Source organism: Camellia sinensis, chromosome 4 (genome assembly GCF_055761805.1).
Source record: "Camellia sinensis isolate YWXY chromosome 4, ASM5576180v1, whole genome shotgun sequence".
NCBI lineage: Eukaryota > Viridiplantae > Streptophyta > Magnoliopsida > Ericales > Theaceae > Camellia > Camellia sinensis.
This window is the reverse complement of record NC_138964.1, coordinates 145,190,385-145,210,379: the sequence shown is the minus strand read 5'-3', so window position 1 is coordinate 145,210,379 and position 19,995 is coordinate 145,190,385. Positions and strand designations below refer to the sequence as shown.

The window sequence follows — 19,995 nt, the reverse complement described above, 5'->3', positions numbered from 1 at the left end:
ATATTGGTTTTGAATCTCATCCCTCTCTTAATATAATTTTTATATAAATACCAATTATAGGGATATTTTGAAAAAAATCTAAAATACTAAGCATAAACATAAACACTTTTAAGAAATTTTAAAAAATGAGACATCAACATAAACACCAACTATAAAGGCATTTTAACAAAATTCAAAACATGAGACATCTAACACCAACTATAAAGGCATTTTAAGAAAATTAAAAATATAAAACGTCAACACCATAAGAGTTTTCATATAGTATAGAAAATAAATAGATTTTGAGAAATGAGTATGTGAAAATGTAATTTATTTTATGAAAAAATGGTATAAATAAAGGCAATTTTTATGGTATAACCTCTTCTAGGGTGTGTACTATATGCACCTTTAGTTATGATTTTTGTGTTCTTCATTATGATTTATTGTGTTGTTAATAATGACATATTGTAATCTTAATTATGATATTATTTTGGTTATGATTTAAGGAGGTTTTTTGTTTTTTAAATATTCTAAAAAAAAAAATTATTTAGAGAATTGACCCACTTTTCAAACTATTTGAGAAAGTAGCCTGGTTTTTGAAATCGCATTTTGAAAATGCACTTTTAAATTGAAATTGCATTTTCAACATGCAATTTCAACTTGAAGTTGCATGTTGAAAATGCAATTTCATGATGACATGGACTACCACCGTGGCAAATTGCAATTATGTGTTGTAAATGCAATTTCATTGAAACCGTGAGTTGAAAATGAAATTTCAATGAAGTATACATGAGTGTGAACTTTGAAAATCCAAAGAGGAGAAACCCTATTCAGAGAAACCATTTGAAAATCAAAATTGGAGGAACCCTCCTATTCCTCTCTCGATCTTGACTCGATTCCTTGCCATTTGGTCCGCCGGCGGCTTTGACGTTGTGCAATAGCTCGCTCGCGGATGATTGAAGGTTTCTCTTCTCCATCTTATGCTCAGTTTGGCAGCGAACGACTTCAACTTCTCAGTTCTCAGTCTCAGTCCGACGGTGAAGCTCGAGCTATCAGGTAACTGCTTTATTTTATAGTGTACTTTTGATATGGGTCTAGCTTTATTTACTAGTTTTTTCCTTGCTTTCACAGTTTTTTTTTACTACTTTTGTAAACTAGTTCAATCCAAATTAGTTGTGATAAAAAATTCTCTATTTCTCGTTTTCTTGTTATTATCATAATCCAAACAAAGCGTTGTAAATAAACAGAGGCAGAAAATTGAATAGAAGAGCACCAAAATACTACCAATAATTTGTCAAATAATATATTAGAGAGAAACTGAAATTTATTACTAAACTCATGAGTCACGGGCAACATCATCTAACATCAAATAAACATAAAAGGTTTTTTAAAAAATTAAAATTAAAAATATGCAACACATATATGCATAATAGTGCAATAGGAAACAAAAACAATTAGATTTGGGGATTTCCTTACCAGCCATGTTTTGAGAAGCAGGAGATGAAGATGGGTTTCTATACAATAAGAACAAAGCAATACCTAGAAGAACATAGAGAGTAGATACCTTGTGCTGAATCTTCACAAATACATTCAACAACCTAAACCAATGAACATATATATAGTTAAATTAAAACAATATATATATAAAATAATAATAATAATAATCTTGATTCTTGGTGTATTCAATTGGAAATATGCAAAAACAAATATAAATAAATAAGGAACTGAGCTATAGAAGTCAACAATCTCTGTTTGAAGGGAATGAAGTTTAAATTATCAGTTGAATTGACAATTTTACCAGGGGTAAGATTAAGGGTTGACTTGTTTTTTTTTCTTCTCATTTTAACATCGGTAAATTAGCTAGGTACAACAACAAATTGAAAAAATTGAGACTTTGAATGATAAAAATCTAATGGTGATATGTGCTTTGAAGAATACATGATCATGACAATTAAAATAAGAGTTAATTCAGAGAAAATGCGTGTGTATGTGTGTCTAACAAAGAGAGAACTGGCCACTCAAGTTGTTTTCTTCCAATATATCGTTTTCTCTTCGCCTTTGTGTTGTGACCTATTTGGGTACATTTGTTAATTTTTTTTTATAATTTTAATTGGAAATTGATAATATTGAACCTAGATGTATATTTAGATTATGTGTATCTAAAAAATAAAAATAAAAATTGACTAAAAGATTTTTTTAAAAATCACTAAAAATAAAGTATTACTATATATCTTATGTGGGTTTGTCATACATATTAAGGTGTACTTTCTTAGTCATTGGGAAATTGTTTTTATCCACTGGTTTTGGGAGTCTAACATAGTTTTGATTCCTATCTCTATATTCGTTAATATCAGCATATATTCATAGCTTTTTTAGGTGGGCGGACAGATACTAATATGTGGCTAATTTTTGTTGGTATACAATTGACAGACCATTTGATTTGTTTGTTTCTTGAGGTCAGTTTGGTTGTGTAGCAAGCCCGCGAGGGGACCTTCGCTGCTACAGGTCGGACTCGCGATTTTTGTTGTCGCGGTTCTTAATCTGAACCAAAGAGTCCAAATCTGGCAAATCGTTTTGAGAAACAAATTTTTGAAAAAGTAGTGCCAAACATGGACTGCTTTGCCAGATACAGAGTCGCCATCTAAATATTTTTAAAATGGGAAAATTTAGGAAACCCTGACTCGGTGCCGAAGGCCACATGTCCGTCATCACCGGAGTTGTCTCGGCTCGGGAGCTTGGGTACGATCGGGGAAGGTCAGCTATGAGCACCCCCTTTCGCCCGGTCCGAAGACCGGCCTCTACTAACCATGATATTCGATTTTGAAAATGTTATTTGTTCTTATTCCATTTATTAGCCTAGAATTACTATGTTATGCGCGCAGCAAACAAGTATAGACTAGATTGCCTAATTTGGAAAGAAACATTGCATATCCGTTTATTTTGAAAATGCTTTGAAATTTGCTACTCGCAAGTAGGCTAAAACACGGATTTCAATGAGTTTTTCCAACTCAAACAATCCAACCTTCACCCACAGGCATTCAAACAGTTTAACACATAAGCATTTAGCCGCATGGCAAGCATACTGTCATGTTAACATTCACACACATGCGAGATGCTAAAGCATAAATACTTACATCGTACTCCGTGCCAAAACAGTAAACTAGTTAGCAAAACATGCGTGTCCTAATTCATGTTAAATTGCCTAATGCAACACATACAGGATGCAATTAGATAGGCTCGGCTAATCTAAGCATGGCATATGAAATGCGATCAACTCTCACATATTCAATTTTCTTGAATTGAAGTACAAATGCAGTTAGCGTAATGTACCGAGCCTAATGCATGCAATACAAATGGATGCACACATGCATAGCATAAGGTATGCTAAATTAAACGTGCCCTAATCTACCATCATAAGCAGGTAAATAAAAGGGAAGAAAGAAGTGGGGTTGGAAGACATACACACTACCCACACACACTTATTACAGATTTGCCCTCACTCGGAGGGACCAAATAAATATTACAAATAATTAACTACGCAAGCTAATTAAATATTACAAACTACCTAATCAACTAAGCAAATTAACTAAAATTAAGAAAGCAGGAAAATCGCCTCGGGAAACGCACCGCCATGCATAGGCTGCCTCTGTTTTCCTTTCTTCACTCCTCTGGAGGTTGCCAAAACCTCAGGACTGCTTCCTTGGGCAATGGGGATCACCACCGGCTGAATGGAATTTCCACCGGCAGTGTGGTGGTGGCCACCGGCACAAAACAAAGCTATCGGCGGGGAAATTATTGCCGGTCGGCACCTTACACTGCCGGTCGGCAGAGTATTCCTGCAGAATCTGCAAATGACAGCAACAGAGGGCAAGGCAAAGCATGGCAGCACAATTCAAGGCATATATGCACCAACCATGTCCCTTATCATGATAATGACTCAAAGGGGCATGTGCCTCGATTCTCGGACCACCAATCATGCATTTCCATGCATGATGGCCCAAGGAACCAAGTATGCAACTTTGATTTCAAATGCATGCAAACCAAATCAAATCAAACAAGGCCCAATTCCTATCACTAAGTCAAGGAACAAGGCATGCATGCAAGATGCAATGCAACCTAGGCATACAAGCTAAGGATGCAACATGGCATGGCAACAAACTTATGCAAGCATACAAGCATACATATGGAAATGCAAATAGATGGAGAGATGGACTTAAACATGAATTAGGCAACTCTAAATAGGCCTAAAAACAGTAGCCAAAATGCCCAAAAATGGAGGCTAGACACACATGCACACATACACATGTTATGGTCCAAACCTTAAGCATTAAGCAAGCAACATTCAAGCACACTCGACAAGAGATTTCATGGACAATTAGCATGCAATATGAGCTCTAAAATCATGCTAAAACATGGTGCCAAACCAAGCAACAAATCAAGCCAAGCATGCAACAAATGGCCTAAGTGCTCAAAACAAAACAATGGAGTATTGAACTACACTTAGCAAAACCAAACATGGCATGGACTCATTGGCCAAAAACAGAGTTTTGGGACATTAATATAAGGCCTAAGGACCACTTAGATGGCATCCAAATGACTCAAAAACAAAGGCATGCATAAACACCAAAACATGGAGCATTGCTACATAAGCTTATGAGGCATTAAAGATGCATCCAAGGTAAACATATAGGCATGCAAATAGGACTGAAATGACATGATGGATGATCCCAAATCACCAAATCAATGCAAAGATGTCATGCTATACATTCATATGCTCAAGGCCAACAAGCCCAAATACAAAGGAGCTATACCAAGCATGCCAAAATCAACCCAAACACTTATGGATAGACCTAGAACATGTCAAGATAAGCACAAAATCTTCACAAATGTAAGCCTAAAACATACTAGAAACAAAGGCACACAACCTAAGGCATGTTAAGGCATAACAAGGCATTACATGGCAACTATGCTAAGCATGCATGGAGTACCAAAACCAATTTAAAATCATGTTATATTATGGATATATAAGCATGAAAAACAGCCTAAACATGCTCAACACACACTCAAGCATAGGCTCCCTTTAGAGACCAAAACATGCCCTTTTCAAGGACAACAAGGAGAGGGGGTGGCCCTCTCTTTCTTGGGACTTCAAGGCATCACCTTCACCACTGAAATCCCTCAAGATTTCAGTGGTGAAGGGACCCCAACACCAAAATCCCGGAGTTCACACAAAAGGGCACAAAATGAGGCCTTTCAAGGCCTAAGGGTATTCAAACTTACCCAAACCACAAAACACTCTTAACAAACAACCAAGAGGGTCTAAAAACAGAACTTTTTTGTATTATACACTAAGCTCAAAAACGAATTTAAGATAGGTAGAAATACAATGCAAAAATGGGGTAAAAAGGGGTGAGATTCTTACCCTTGAAGCCTTCTTCAACAATGATGCTCCAATGGTCTTCCTTAGCTTGAATCCAACACCAAAACCTCAAAATTAGTCCTTTAGAACCTCAGTTCCAAGAGGAAGGTGAAACACTAGGTGCTTGTGTGCAATAGTATGGACTAAAACACACACAAGAGCACAAAAGAGAGGGAAAGAGAGATAGGATGTGTATCTGACCCTAACCCTAGAACTCAAACCCTAACAATGGCTGTCTAAGCTCTCTAAATATCTTAAGTGTCTAACCTCTCAAGCCAAGAGACCCACCCCTCTCTATATAGAAGCTTTTGTCTTGTAAAGCTTACAAGACAAGCTTCCAAGAGAGAGATCCCTCCATACACGTGTATGGAGGGGAGCCAAAAGCAAGACAGCTGTCTTAAAATATCTGCAAAAGCAGATGCACAGTAGTCGGCCGGCCAAAAATGCCATCTTGGCCAAAAAGAGTGCCGGCCGGCACTAAATAGTGCTGACCGGCAACAAATAGTGCCGGCCGGCAATATACATTGCCGGTGGCAGCAAAAACCAGCCGGTGGCCTCTAGCCACTGCCGGTGATGGGTGGGGATGGTCCACAAGCCCTACCCTGCCCTTCCAAGGCAAAACACAAGTGTTTGGTGCAAAATCAGACACTAAACGGTCGAGTTTGGAGATCCTGAGACAAGGTGCGTAGCCGAGACCTCCGGGAACTCCAAACGAACACAAACATGGATGATCACTGAGTGTTCAAACGGTGACGTCCAAGTCTTGAGGACGGTCAAAAATGGGGTGTCTACAGGTTGTAGTTCAATTGTGTTGGTTTTTGCATTTTCATTTTGATAAGTTTGACTGAAGTCTTTAAGTGTTTAAAAAAGGTTTAATCATAAAAAGGTTAATTAGAAGAAACATATGAGGAAGATATTTTCAAAAAAGAAGTATGATTTGAAATCAAATAAGATGGTCTTGCAAAGGTTATTGGAATCAAATAAGATGGTCTTGCAAAGGTTACACCGTTGAACATGAGCATTGGATCTATCAAAGTGTTTTGAAAGCATTATTTTTATGATTTTGGTGGAATTTAGTGTTATATTTTTTTATTTCGCGATTTTGGTTGAACAAAGTGTTGTTTTTTATATATATATATATTTGTGTGTGTGTGTTTATCTTAGATTCTGCTTATAGAATAACTTACTGCTTGGAATAAGTTGCAGCAGAGAAATGGAATTTAAGTACGAAAAAGATAAACACAGACAAATAGTTTAGCCCTCTTGGATACGGACCAAATCTGTAAGGATGATATATCAATAAAACCCTAGGTGAGCAGCGATTATAGGATCCAAATGGGCCTAGGGTGAAATGGAAGTGGAGGATTTGAGTTTGACATTTTGTGAATGGGTTTATTATGCAACAATCTGGGTCAAATCAGCTAATAATATTAGTAATGATAATATATTTTTTTTCCAGCCTGAAATGGCATATTCAAAATGCAATTTCATGGTGAAATTGCATTTTGAAGATGCCGTTTCATATCACTTGACTTACTGATATATAGATATTGGTCATGTCAATCTAAAATTGCAAGTTGAAGATACGATTTCACCACAAAATCGTATTTTTGAACCTGCAATTTTAAAAAGTGAGTTAGTTTGAGAAATAGTTTGACAAGTTGGTTATTTACATGAATAGTTTAACTTTTTGGAATATTTACATAAAAAAAAAAATTGCTGATTTGGAATTTTGAGATTGTGTAACATTTAGTTTTTGTAGTTCACATAAAATGGAATTTTCGGCTTTCTATAATGGAATTGACTATCTTTGCAAATTATTTCACTTTTGGAATCGCATATTAATAATGTGATTTAAAATTGAAATTGCATCTTGAAGCTGCGATTTCAGTACAAAATTGCATTAACTCTTAAAAAAACTCCAACTATAAAGGCATTTTGGTGATATTTGGTGATGCCTTGCACACACACACACACACCCCATTGTACTATTCCATACATGTTTTTTTTTATAATTGCCTGACTGTTAAGACTTAAACCCACCCCTATGGATTAAGGTCATAACCGGCTAGTAATCATGAGATTACTTACGGCCTCAAACCTGATTAAACATGTCTCAATAGAAATAAAGGGGCCAAAACGGAAGCAGACTTAAAAATTTTATCCAATGAGCTGTGCTTATACGGCATAGCAAAATCATTTCAAAAGCATTCCATAATAACTCACACATATAATAGATTTAACATCTTGTACATCCAGTAACTCTCAGTATGTAGCCAGCCAAACAAAAGTTTATATACATAGGTGATCTAACATATTCACCAAGGTAGCAAAAGGGGTAAACAAAAGAACAAAAACAAAGTCTCGTGCATGAGACGTTCGGGTTGACTTCACAAAAACTTAGATTTCTCTCACATCCTTCATTGAGGTTCACTGAGGCTGGGTTTGGACATCTCTTTGCTCACCTACATACATATAAATAAGAGTGAGCCAAAGCCCAGTGAATAAAACCAAAGTAAAGAGGTTATATGAATGAAATTCTCTAATAGGTAGTATCCTTGTCAAACACATCAAACGGCCTTAGGCCCATTCATATTCTTGTCAAATGTGTCAAACGGCCTCATGCTTAAACATATCAAACGGCCTCTGGCCCAATTCATTCATATCAAACAGCCTCGGGCCCAATTCATTTATGTCAAACGGCCTCGGGCATTTTTTTTAAATATTCATGGTTATGCGCATTTCACATTCGTGATCATAATCATGTTCATAGTCAGACAACCTTAGGCCCAATGCATTTGTATTCAGACGACCTTAGGCCTATTAATGTCCTTATCAAATATATCAAACGACCTTAGGCCCAAGTATGACAAATGGCCTCGGGCCCAAATAAAATATATCAGATGGCCTCGGGCCCAATTCATGTTCTTCACAGACCTTTTACAAAAATTTTGCATATAGAATACTCATTCATAATTCAAACCAACAAATCCACGGAACTTATACAGAAGTAGCAATTGGAAAGTAACATACTTGAAAATATCTTTACTAAGATATTACTCACAATGTTCCGTCGATAGATTTGCCCTCGTGCTTGACCCTACACATTTCATAACACATTGGGTCACAAACAATTCAATCAGTTCTTAACTTATTATTTCTCTTAGGCCTTTTTCTTATCTCTTTTGTTCATTTACAATGTTCAATTCATGCCTAAGAGTGCTTAGAAATGAAAGAGAACAGAAAATGAAACGTAAAACAACTTTTCAAAATTTATGAAATAGGACCCTTCACTCGAGCGGCCTGTAAAACTTTGTAAAAGTACTGGTTGTGTGCATTTTACGCTCGAGCGAGACTTCTGACGCTCGAGCAAGGAGCCTTGCAAAACACGGTTCGCTTGAGTGCAAGATTTGTCGCTTGAGCTACTATGCAAATCTCTGCAAAACTCTTAAGAGCTTGATTTTTAAGCTCGAGCGAGGCTTTCTTCGCTTGAGTAAACATGTCTAATTCTAGAATTTCCAGAATTCTGTTTGAAGTTCAAATCACAATTCTAAAGGTCCAATTCATGTATAAAACACTCAAATATGCAAGTACACTCCCAAAAACATATATTTGAAGATAACTTGCAACCATAGTTCAAAATTCCATGGGTTTAACAAGTTTCAAACTATAAACTTTATATATACACAATTCATGTTTTGTATCTTGCATAGACAAGCTCCTAGGCTTGAAATTAAGCTTCAATACATGAAAATTCTTACATGCATGTGCCAAACAACCCTCAATACAACATGATCAACATGCTTCACATTCAAATATGCAAAATTATGGCTAATTCTTACATACATGTACATATTAATTTCAAATTCATTATAATCAACTCAATTCTTGTTCTTAATTACACATCTTGCTTGAATTCACTTAATTATGAACTTAAACTCATGAGTTTGAGTTCAATTACTCACCTAGGAGCTCCAATCTTCCAAGTTCTAGCTAGTTCTTGAGTTAACCTTCTCAAATTTCAAGTTTCTTGTTTAATTCTCCAATTTTTGCCTTCACTCTCTCTCTAGAACCGTCCCTCTCTCTCTCTCTAGAGTTTAATCTCAGCCAAGTTGTAAGAAATGAGCTCAAAGGAATAAACTTAAGTGTATTTACATCACTTATATATGCTTCCCTCATCAATTTTGATTAGGGCTAATTAACTGAGCTTAAATTAATCAATTTAATCTAATTAACTTGGTCTGAATCAAATTTTAATTAAATTTCACTGTAGGCTCTAAAAATTACACTAATCACAATGGTACAGTCAATTTCAATTTCTGTAGCCTCTACGGTCTTCAATTTTCAAATTATAGCAATAAATAGGACAGATTTTCCTACGGTAAACATATATAGTTTCAAAAACATAATTAATCACATAATTATCACCAAAAATCACATAAGCACTTAATCACAATCATAATCAAGGGTAATTAACATAACACAAAATAGGGTTATCACACTGACTCATAGATATTTCATGATGCCAAGTATTGCTAGGAAGGTTCTTTCTATATTAGCATCAAACATGCTTTGTAATTAGTTACAATAGTTTACCCTTCTGATATAATGTTGTGTCTGATGTTTCTAATCTTGCTACCAAGGTAATAAAAATATCGCCATCCATTAAATACATAATTCTATGTCATAGTGGAAAAGAATTCATGAAAACAAATTTCATTGAATTGAACTTTGTATAATAGAATAGAATAGATAATAGGATACAAAATAATAAATAAATAAATAAAAATCTGAATTTACGGTTTGAAACCAACAATACAATTAAATAACAAAACATGATAAAAATTGGCCTTAATAGAACATGGACTAAACAACTCATGATCAGTATAATCATCAGCCGTTGTATCCACTTGCATCCCAATTGAGATAACTTGCTTTAACTTTTTTCTTTAAGCTGTACTACAATGAAACTGTCCTTGTATTATATGTGAGTGCACAAAAAGTAGATTATAGAGATAGCAATCTTCTATTTAAATTAGTTATCATAGTTTTTATTAACCTATTTGACTACAATCTTGTTGTGACCCATTAATAAAAAGATACTATTTATTTTAATTAATTACAAGTTTATTGATTTATATTGTTCACATTTATTGTATGATAAATTTGAACACAATGTTGATGTTTACATGTTTGATATATTATTTGCAGGTTATTGTAGTGATGGACTAGGGTCTAGCTGATCCTACTGTGTTAACGCTACAATAGTCTCACCGATCCTCTTTAGCATGAACTGCCTCGGTATGTATATGTGACACTTCCTTTGCTTTAAATTGTTACATTATATGTCAAGTGAAATTGTATTAATTGTTATGTTATTTTTATACAGGATGATGTTGACTCCGTTATACTTACGTGTCAATGTTGTGAGGCTACGATAGCACGTATGGGACGCCCTGATGCACGCATAGTCCTATACTTGTAGCGAGTAGGATTTTCTGGACTCATCCATGTGCCGTTCATACAGTTAGATTGGCATCTTATTACTGCACTAGTAGAGAGGTGGTGATCGGAGACACACATATTTCACTTAACATCTGGGGAGGCAACCATCACATTGCAAGATGTCAGTATCTTATTTGGACTACGGGTTGATGGTAACACTGTTATAGGGAATACTGGTTATGATTGGCTTGCTGTATGCAATCGTCTTCTAGGGACAGTTCCATCTACCAACCAGCTCAAAGGGTCGAGGTTAAACATGATGTGGCTTTCCCAGACTTACGGTAACTTACCCATTGATGCTGATGATGTCACAGTTCAGCGCTATGCTAGAGCATTCATTCTCCAGCTTTTGGGTGGCAGCATTTTTGTAGGCAAATCTGGTAATATGGTGCAATTGATGTTTTTACCTTTACTAGAGAACTTTGATGCTGCTTGGGAATATAGTTAGGAGAGTGCAACACTAGCTTGGTTGTATTGAGAGTTATGTCATGCATCTTGCGAACATATGCATGACATTTCTGGTTTCCTCATCCTTGTTCAAATCTAGGCATAGTATAGATTTCCCCACATTGCTCCGTGTCGTCTTCTTAGACAACCAATAGCGGACGGTCCGCTCATCACACGGTATTAATCATTTATATGTTATTATATTTTAATTTACTATGATTATTTAGACATTATTATAGTAGGGTAATGCACCAATAAATCCTAGATTGTGAACTTATGCACTAATTGGTCCTGAAAGATTTCTTATAGATGAGGAGGTCCTATTATACCCAAAATTACCAATAAGGACAAACGGATTGTAGGGCTGTGTTACAAAGTGATGGACAGTAATGTTATTTTACAATTAACGAAATTACAAAATTGGGTAGCATTCATTCCCTTTCTGGTCGGTGTTGAAGCTGTGGAAATGGAAAGATTTTGGTAATCAACGTTAGTGGTTTGAACATTGGGTTTTTGGTAATGGAAATTGTAGTGTGACGTTTACGTCCCCGAAAATGAAGGAAGTAAACCCTAGTCGTAGATGTGGAAAACCCTAAAACATCATTTGGTGCCTTCGATTCGGTAGTTGTGTGTAGGATTTGTGAAGTGAAGGGTTAATCGAACGGTGCTTGGTGAACGGCATTTGCAATATCCTATTTTGGTGCGAAAACATTTCGTGAAGGTGTGTGAAGTTGGAACAACGTAACATGGTGAAGAATCAATCAGGTATCTATTTTGTGATGTTGTTTGTGTTTGCAAATTGAAATGTTTCACTGTTGTATTTGTTACTCTGTTTTGCGGAATGGTTTGATGTTTGTGTAGTTTGATTTGTAATGTCGTTTGATGTGGACAAAGTGTGTACACCCAAATGAATTGAATGTTGAAAATCAAATAGTAGTTGGCATTTTATGGGTGTGGGAATGTATGATCTATCTGATGTTGGTGTTGCGAAGTTTAATGCGTGCCGTGGTGTGTGTGCTTTTTTGTGAATTTTGGAATGGTGGTTGTAGGGGGTAATGTTATGTTCATTGTTACATATGTATGTGTATTGAAATTAGGTATTTGGGTACATCAGTAATGTTATGTTCATTGTTATGTATGTGTGTGATTTAGTTGTTAAATGTGTTGGCTTGGGTTCGAACACATTTGTCCTTGGAGTATGTGTGTTTTGGTGGCGGGGGTGTATGTTAACATTGTAGGCGATAAGTGTGTGACATTGGCAAGGATGGTGATTGGCTGCATTGTGTGTTTTTGTTTGTTAGGTTGAATGGTAATTCCTTGTTTTGGGAAAAAGTAAGGACACATTACCCCCATCTCTCCAGTCCACGTTGAGAGTAAATGTGCTGTTAGTAAGTTTGTTTAACGCTCAAGGGCAGGTGTTGTAGCGTGTGTTTTTACTGGTGTTGCAGCGTGCATGTGTGTGCATTTTGTACCATCATCTATACCTGTCACACAACATATTTGCGAAACCCATTACCCCAAGAAAATGTATAAAGATAATGGAAATGGTCCAAACCTACACCAGACGCCCCTCATCAATATACAAAAAAATAAACCCATTACACCACACTTTTGTATAAAAGAAAAATGAAAATATTACAAGACAAAGTCAGACGTGCCAATCAACATACATAAATGAAAACTCCACATACCGCATTCCATGAACAGCCCCCATTAAAAATAGACAAGCAACAGCACACACAAACACAAACCAAGCCACCAACACACCAAAGAAAATGTAGAATCACTTGTTATAATCCAGCAGTCCTCCCCAAAACAAATTCAATAACTAGTGCCAAAAGACCGCCGAAACATTCACGTCAGTCGTTACACACCCAACCAAATGCCAATCCCCACAAACCCTTACAGACGTTGACCTTTAGGTGCATCGAATGTTACAAACGTAAAACCCTTGCACACGTTACCATAGCAACACAACAAACGAATTAGCCACAATAGGAAAATAATATCATAACAGGGGTATTAATGTAACCTAAACATCAACTAATAAACTTTCCTAAAAAAAGTAGGACTAATTGGAGTATAAAAAAACTCTTAGGACTAAATGGTACAACTTTCTCTCACATAGAATTTATGAGTAAATTTTCCATTATATTATTGATTAATAATATACTCATTTGTTTAAAATCTTCAGTTGGCGGGATGCATTTAATGTTCGAGAGATTTCCACTCATGTCCTTCGTCAATATCGTTATTCCTTGGACAGACAAACCTTTGCACAGGTAAGCGTTCTGTTTATGTTTTACTGTAGTAAACATGAGTTACTTATAATGCTCAATTTTTTGACTTATACTTATTACTTATGTTATAGATGGTGTAGCGACCTTACAGTACTGAGTTGATTGAGGGGCTTCCACCATATTTTTCGGATGGTGCAGATATATGGCAATCAGTAGTTCCATTGATCTGTTTTTTCATTGTGGAGATGCACCATCCTGATAGTGTACAACGACAATTTGGATTTTGCCTGACTATATCCCACAATTGTGACACTTTCATTGCTCTTTATGACCTCGATTTACGTGGGGACCAAAACTAAAGATTGGGTGAAACATCACAAAGAGTGGATTCAATTATGGGATCAACACCGAACCCGCATTGCTATAGGTGAACCATGGGATGGTAATATGCATGATGATGATCCTTACATGGTATGGTATCAACGTATCACTCGTCGATACATTAGTCGTGCTGCATGTACATTTGATTTCGTGGTACGTATATATATATATATATCTATTTTTTTATTTGTCAACATTATTACTCATATTCAATATGGATTTTCAATTTTAACATTTTTTTGTTATGTTTGTTAGAGTGGTCATTTGGTACAAATATGTAACACATCTCTAGAGGGATCACATATTGGCACACTAACTAGGTCGGCACTTGCAGCTCTTCATGAGCAAGATCGCTTCGCAAGGGTACCTTCACCACAGCCTAACGTTCATGCACATGCAGAGGCAGAACCATCTGATGGGGTAGATAGTGAGACACATGTTAAGAGGGACTTTACCTCAATACCGGACCTCAGATCCATGTTAAATAATTGCAGTCAAACCCCTATCCGCATGGAAGATTTTGGGAATGCAATGATAGAACAACATGAAGAAGGGGTCATACATTCAGAGGAGGGTGTTTCTCATACAGCAACAAGGGTTCTACATTCTGGAGACGGACTGACACAAACACCTGAGAGGGTTCCAGCATTTACTGATATAGTCACACATAGTGAAGAGAGGGGATTACATGTTGATGAACAACATCTTCAGACCACACATACATTGCATGAGGAGGTCCCAATATCTGCCATTACACAGTTTGAAGAGGGAGGTACTCAGAGCGGAGATGGGATTCCATTGTCTACCAAGAAAGTTACACATTGTGGGGAAGAGAGATCACATGTTGATGAATGAGTACTACCTATTGTGCCTGTGGACCCTGTTCCTCATAGGAGGAAGCGAGGCAGACATCAATCTATTGAGGAGGGTGTCACACAGGTTACAGAACCCCCATGTCGTAAGGAGAGGGTTCCAGCCTTTACCGAGACAGTCACACATAGTGAAAAGAGGGGATCACATGCCGATGAGCAACATCTTCGGACTACACATGCCTCGCACGAGGAGGTCCCAATATCTGCCATTACACAGTCTGAAGAGGGAGGTACTTAGAGCGGAGATGGGATTCCATTGTCTACCGAGAGAGTTACACGTTGTGGGGAAGGGAGATCACATGTTGATGAATGAGTACTACCTATTATGCTTATGGACCCTATTCCTCATAGGAGGAAGCGAGGCAAACATCAAACTACTAAGGAGGGTGTCACACATGTTGCATAACCCCTACGTCGCAAGAGAACTTACAAAATTAGACATCCTGGATGTGGCACCCATACACCTCCTGCTGCTCGGCACAGACAGTAGTGATGTATAGCATATATTATTTTTGTTACAGTTATAGCTTTTAGTATTTAACGTATAATTAGTATTATAAGTAGGAAGAAAATGTTAAGTTGAATATGGCAGTTTCATGTTTTAATTTTTGATTTTGGGTTCTGTTTTAATGTTGATTTCTTAATTTGGTTTGAATGTAGGTTTGTATTGAGGAAATTAAAGAGGCTAATGGGCTTATTGGGGACACCATCTATGCTGGCAAGTAAGTTATTATTCCCTGATATGATATATCATCTTGTACTTGATGTTTGTTTGTAATTTTATCTTGGCTTTAGGCTGTAACAAATGTGTCTTATTAGAAAAAATTGGTTTCGGAAGTAGTGTTCTTCGTTGATCCACGTATTTACACAACAGGTCATCATTTAACCACATAAAAGCTTTGGCATCTTTTGTATCATTTCTTTTTGGAATGTTGGAAATAGTACATATTTTTTTCCATAATGCAATAGGCGTGCTGTAACAGAGCAATGTGAAACAGATGTGCATGTGATATATCTGGATTTGTAATATACTTTATTTGTTACTTACTTATTTCTGACATTGGTTTTAGTTGAACATGAAGGTGGTTCTATGAATGCCCCATCTGTGAGTGCAGTAGAGGTTGTAAAATCTCTAACTAATGACAATTCTGCTTCTATTATACTTGCCGGATCAGGTCCTTCTTTTGAAGAAGCTATTGAACATGCTGCCTCATGTCACCCTTCCATTTCTCAGGTAGTTCATATCCATTTCATTAGTTTATTGTTCTAATGGGGACTATGGATTTAGTGTACAATCTTACTCTTGGCTTCATTTCATTTTGGTCAATGGTTTATATATTGTTTTTGGCTATATAATTTGAACTTAGTTGCTCAAGTAGTTGTATTATTAATTTTTAGTGACACATAATTTTGTTTGTGGTTTGTTTCCCTTCTTGAAGTTTTCTTGTAGAAGTTTGGGCAGATTAACTCACAAAATTCTTAACTTCTCCAAGAGCTTCTCTTCCTTACCAGAGTCGTCATTTTCTTTGGACTTCCTGGTTTAAACCAATATGTACTTCAAATGTTTAATTTTTGTCCATATCCTACAATCTCTTTCGATGGAATATTTGGGTTTTTGGTTTTGATAGCCTCTATTTACATATTTTTGTAAGGGTCCAAAATGTGTTATAGGAAACAATTCTGTCATTCAAGTGTTAGGTGATGTGTCATTCAATTTTGTTTCAATTCTTTGGATGGTTTGATTTCAGGATTATGAAATTGGTGCTAAGCTTTGTTTCTTACTTGGTTAGAGTATTGTTAATTTGGGACAATGGGATTTGTATTAATCCAATTATGGTCTATAATTCAGGTAGAGGAAAAGAGGAGACCCTTGCCCAATTACATGGAAAAGGTTCAAAATGATATTAATCAAACTATGTGAGATATTCTATTGGATTGGTTGGTTGAGGTTGCAGAGGAATACAAACTTGTCTCGGACACCCTTTGTCTCATTGTATCCTACATTGACAGATTCCTATCTCATCATGCTGTAAGTACGAACAAGCTTCAGCTTCTTGGTGTTTCTTGCATGCTTGTTGCCTCGTATGCTCATGAACCCATCGCATATAGTCTTATTTTTCTTGGTCATTACGTGGGTTGATTCTCTTAATGGTACTCTTTTATAGTTGATAATGTAGCAAATATGAAGAGACCAATCCTCTCTATGTTGAAGATTTTTGCTATATAACCGATAATACTTATACAAAGGAACACTGTATAAGATGGGTACTCCCACAATAATTAATTTTATGAGGTAGGAACACTGTCATTTTGCAATCCTACTATTTCTTTCATTACTACTTATTTTTATAGTGATGTTGTTGCTGCGTTTGCCTTTGTGATTACATTTGAATTATTGTGGAACCAATAACAATTTTCTTGGTGGATTTGCAGAATTTTCACCAGGACTTCTCAAGAGAATTGCAATGTAGGCCATCTTCTTGACGTAGTTGATATTATTATTATTTTATGTTTCTATCTTTTGTTTTTCTTTCTCACTTTGATTGTCTCTGATTCAGTATTTTTTGTCCATTCCAGTTTATCGATTTGCAAATGGGATTTTTGGGTTGTTACCTTGTAGAGTTAAGTTTGTTAGATTATGGATGTCTGTAGTTCTTGCCATCATTGGTTGCTACTTTAGCTATCGTTCTTTCTAGATTCACAGTCGAACCTAAGATACGTCCTTGGGTAAGAACTAGTTCCATTTATTTATTGGTGCAATAGGCTGTTTCCATTGTAGCCTCAATATGTAACTAGACAACCTTGTACGCAAAATTTTCTTCTTGTGCTGAAGATTTAAGCTGGTAGGTTAGTAAATAGGGTACTGAATCTTAAATGGCAACTAGAGAACTCTTTTAGAAATTTTTAGCTAAACTTAATCTGTGAAAATACCGCAAAAAGTGAGGAATCCCTTGGTGACTAACTAAAGATCATCTCAATAATTCTGCTTTGGCTCTGTAAAATAAATGCAGAAGTAAATTTACGTAGGGTAAAATCAATCTCTAGTAAGTTTTATTGGATTTTTTTTTCATTTTGTTTTTATTTATAAACTTATCCATGTATTATTTATACATTTTGCAGAACTTAACATTGAAAAACTACTTAGGTTATAGACCATCAGAATTGAAAGAATGTGTCCTTGCCATTCATGATTTGCAATTGAGTAGTACATGCAGCATAAGGTATCTCATTTTGTATTGGATAATAGTGCACCATCTTCATCTTGTACTGTTGTAGCTTGATGAACTCACAATTTTAGGGCATGTTTGGTTGTATTTTCATTTTTGCTTTTTGGGTTTTTGGAAATAAAAATAGAGTACAAAAAACATTGAATTTACTAATGCTATTAACTTCTAGCACTAATGCTATTTATCAACAAAAACAAAAACAAAAGTTGCAGAAACTTATGGAATTTAGGCCGTGACATTATCTCATTTGTACAAGCAATAATCTAATTTGAATTTTCTTTTTTTGAACAGTTCAAGTGTGTTACAGCTTTGTCATCTCCCTCACAAATCCCTGTGAGTTATTTCAAGCCCATCTATGAATAAGCATTGATGAGATTTCAGAGCAGTCAACCTCCAATTTTGTAATGAGAACTTGTGGAGTGGAATGAAATTTACTCATTTTAGAGAACTGGTGGAATATCAATGGAAGGCATTGATGTCTTACATGTTAGATTCTTGTTATGTGGTACACATGATCAATAACTCTGGATTTGGAATAGGATGTAGATCTTGTTGGTTATTGCTCTGCTCAGATCTAGTGTTTGTTAGTCCACTATTAGCATGAGACATATACTTGTATACATCAGTAGTGAGAACAAAACATCATTGTTTTCCAAGATTTGCTGTTTTTTAAATTTCTTTTTTTCAAATCTAAGCAGTCCAGTAACTTTTGGATGATGTTCAATTCCACAGCTGAGATAGTGGTTGTGCAAGTCATGACCTTTTGGTATTAGCAATTATGCTTAAATAATAGTTTGGAGATTTAGATGGACGAATTGTTTTACTATTGTAAAATAATGTTAATCTTTTATCTTTAGTACTTGTGGACTCGTTTGACATAAAGATTATTCTTTACGGGATTAGATATGAATGGAATTATTATAGAATTATGGAATATAAGTTTTACTATGACAATGAAGAAAAATTAGAAACTAGATTCGTTGGTTGATTCAATTTTGAGTTTAGCACTAACTGAATCAATTCAATCCATGTCCAGACTACCTACTTCCATACTACTACAACGAATCAATTCAACTACGATTTGAAGTACGGTGGTTGGACTTGCAGTCACTTGAAATCGCATGTTCAACATGCAACTTCAATTGAAATCGCATTCTCACCATGCGATTTCACCAGTATGATTTGAAGCGATTGACACTCACTTGAAATCTCATGTTCAAAATGCAACTTCAATTGAAATTGCACGTTCAACATGCAACTTCAATTGAAATTGCATGTCCAACATGCAACGTCTCTGCAAATCGCATCCTCAACATGCGATTTCACCACTCCTGGGGATTGCAAGTATGGTTTACCCACTTGAAATCACATGTTCAAAATGCACATGTTCAAAATGCAGCTTTAGTTAAAATCGCATGTTCAAAATGCAACTTCTCATGAAATTGCATTTTCAACATGTGATTTCACCTACCATAAAATTCCCTTATGATACAACGATTTCAAGTACAATTTGCAGTACGATTTGCAGTACGACGGTTGCAATATTTTTTCTTTTTATGTTGACTATGTTTTTTTTATAAAATTCTCTTATAATTTTTTTGTCCTGTGAAACCACATGTTCAAAATGAAACTTCATTTGAAGTTGCATTTTCAATATGTGATTGAAATTGAAGTTGCATGTTGAACATGCGATTTTAAGTTAAGTTGCATGGTCTAAATGCGATTTCATTGCGATTTCATTGGTAACCTGCAGCACTCTTGTCAATGTCAAGTCACGAGGGATTTTCAAAAAATGTTAAAAAATAAATTATACAAACACTGAAATCATATTCTGTTCATTGGTAACATGCAGGATTGTTGTCAATGTCAAATCTTGAGAATTTATTTTTTATTGCTTATTTAACTCTCCAACACAATGGTGAACG

General features: G+C 35.8%; 1 protein-coding gene across 50 annotated transcripts; it reads left to right on the top strand.

Moving 5' to 3' along the window:
• The first annotated feature begins 743 nt into the window (after positions 1 to 743).
• LOC114309791 (electron transfer flavoprotein subunit alpha, mitochondrial) lies at positions 744 to 18,929 on the top strand. Of its 50 annotated transcripts, none has more exons than XM_082866386.1 (13): positions 749 to 1,035; positions 10,610 to 10,699; positions 10,788 to 12,115; positions 13,545 to 13,632; positions 13,722 to 14,124; positions 14,227 to 15,337; positions 15,504 to 15,565; positions 15,926 to 16,077; positions 16,693 to 16,872; positions 17,009 to 17,136; positions 17,277 to 17,310; positions 17,964 to 18,064; positions 18,362 to 18,929. In XM_082866386.1, the coding sequence occupies exons 5-6, from the start codon at positions 13,918 to 13,920 to the stop codon at positions 14,824 to 14,826; spliced, it is 807 nt and encodes a 268-aa protein (XP_082722512.1). In that variant the 5' UTR covers positions 749 to 1,035; positions 10,610 to 10,699; positions 10,788 to 12,115; positions 13,545 to 13,632; positions 13,722 to 13,917; the 3' UTR covers positions 14,827 to 15,337; positions 15,504 to 15,565; positions 15,926 to 16,077; positions 16,693 to 16,872; positions 17,009 to 17,136; positions 17,277 to 17,310; positions 17,964 to 18,064; positions 18,362 to 18,929. The 50 variants fall into 49 exon arrangements, 49 of the variants coding, with proteins under 49 accessions (XP_082722524.1, XP_082722531.1, XP_082722533.1 ...); XM_082866375.1 differs by having other exon boundaries at positions 16,019 to 16,077; XM_082866377.1 differs by lacking the exon at positions 17,964 to 18,064 and adding an exon at positions 12,652 to 12,738 and having other exon boundaries at positions 16,019 to 16,077.
• The last annotated feature ends 1,066 nt before the right edge of the window (positions 18,930 to 19,995 follow it).

Coding starts and splice junctions, on each gene's coding strand:
- LOC114309791 (XM_082866392.1), top strand. CDS start 13,918: ATGACCTCGATTTACGTGGGGACCAAAACTAAAGATTGGGTGAAACAT. Junction 14,125..14,226: donor CATGTACATTTGATTTCGTG/GTACGTATATAT, acceptor TATGTTTGTTAG/AGTGGTCATTTGGTACAAAT.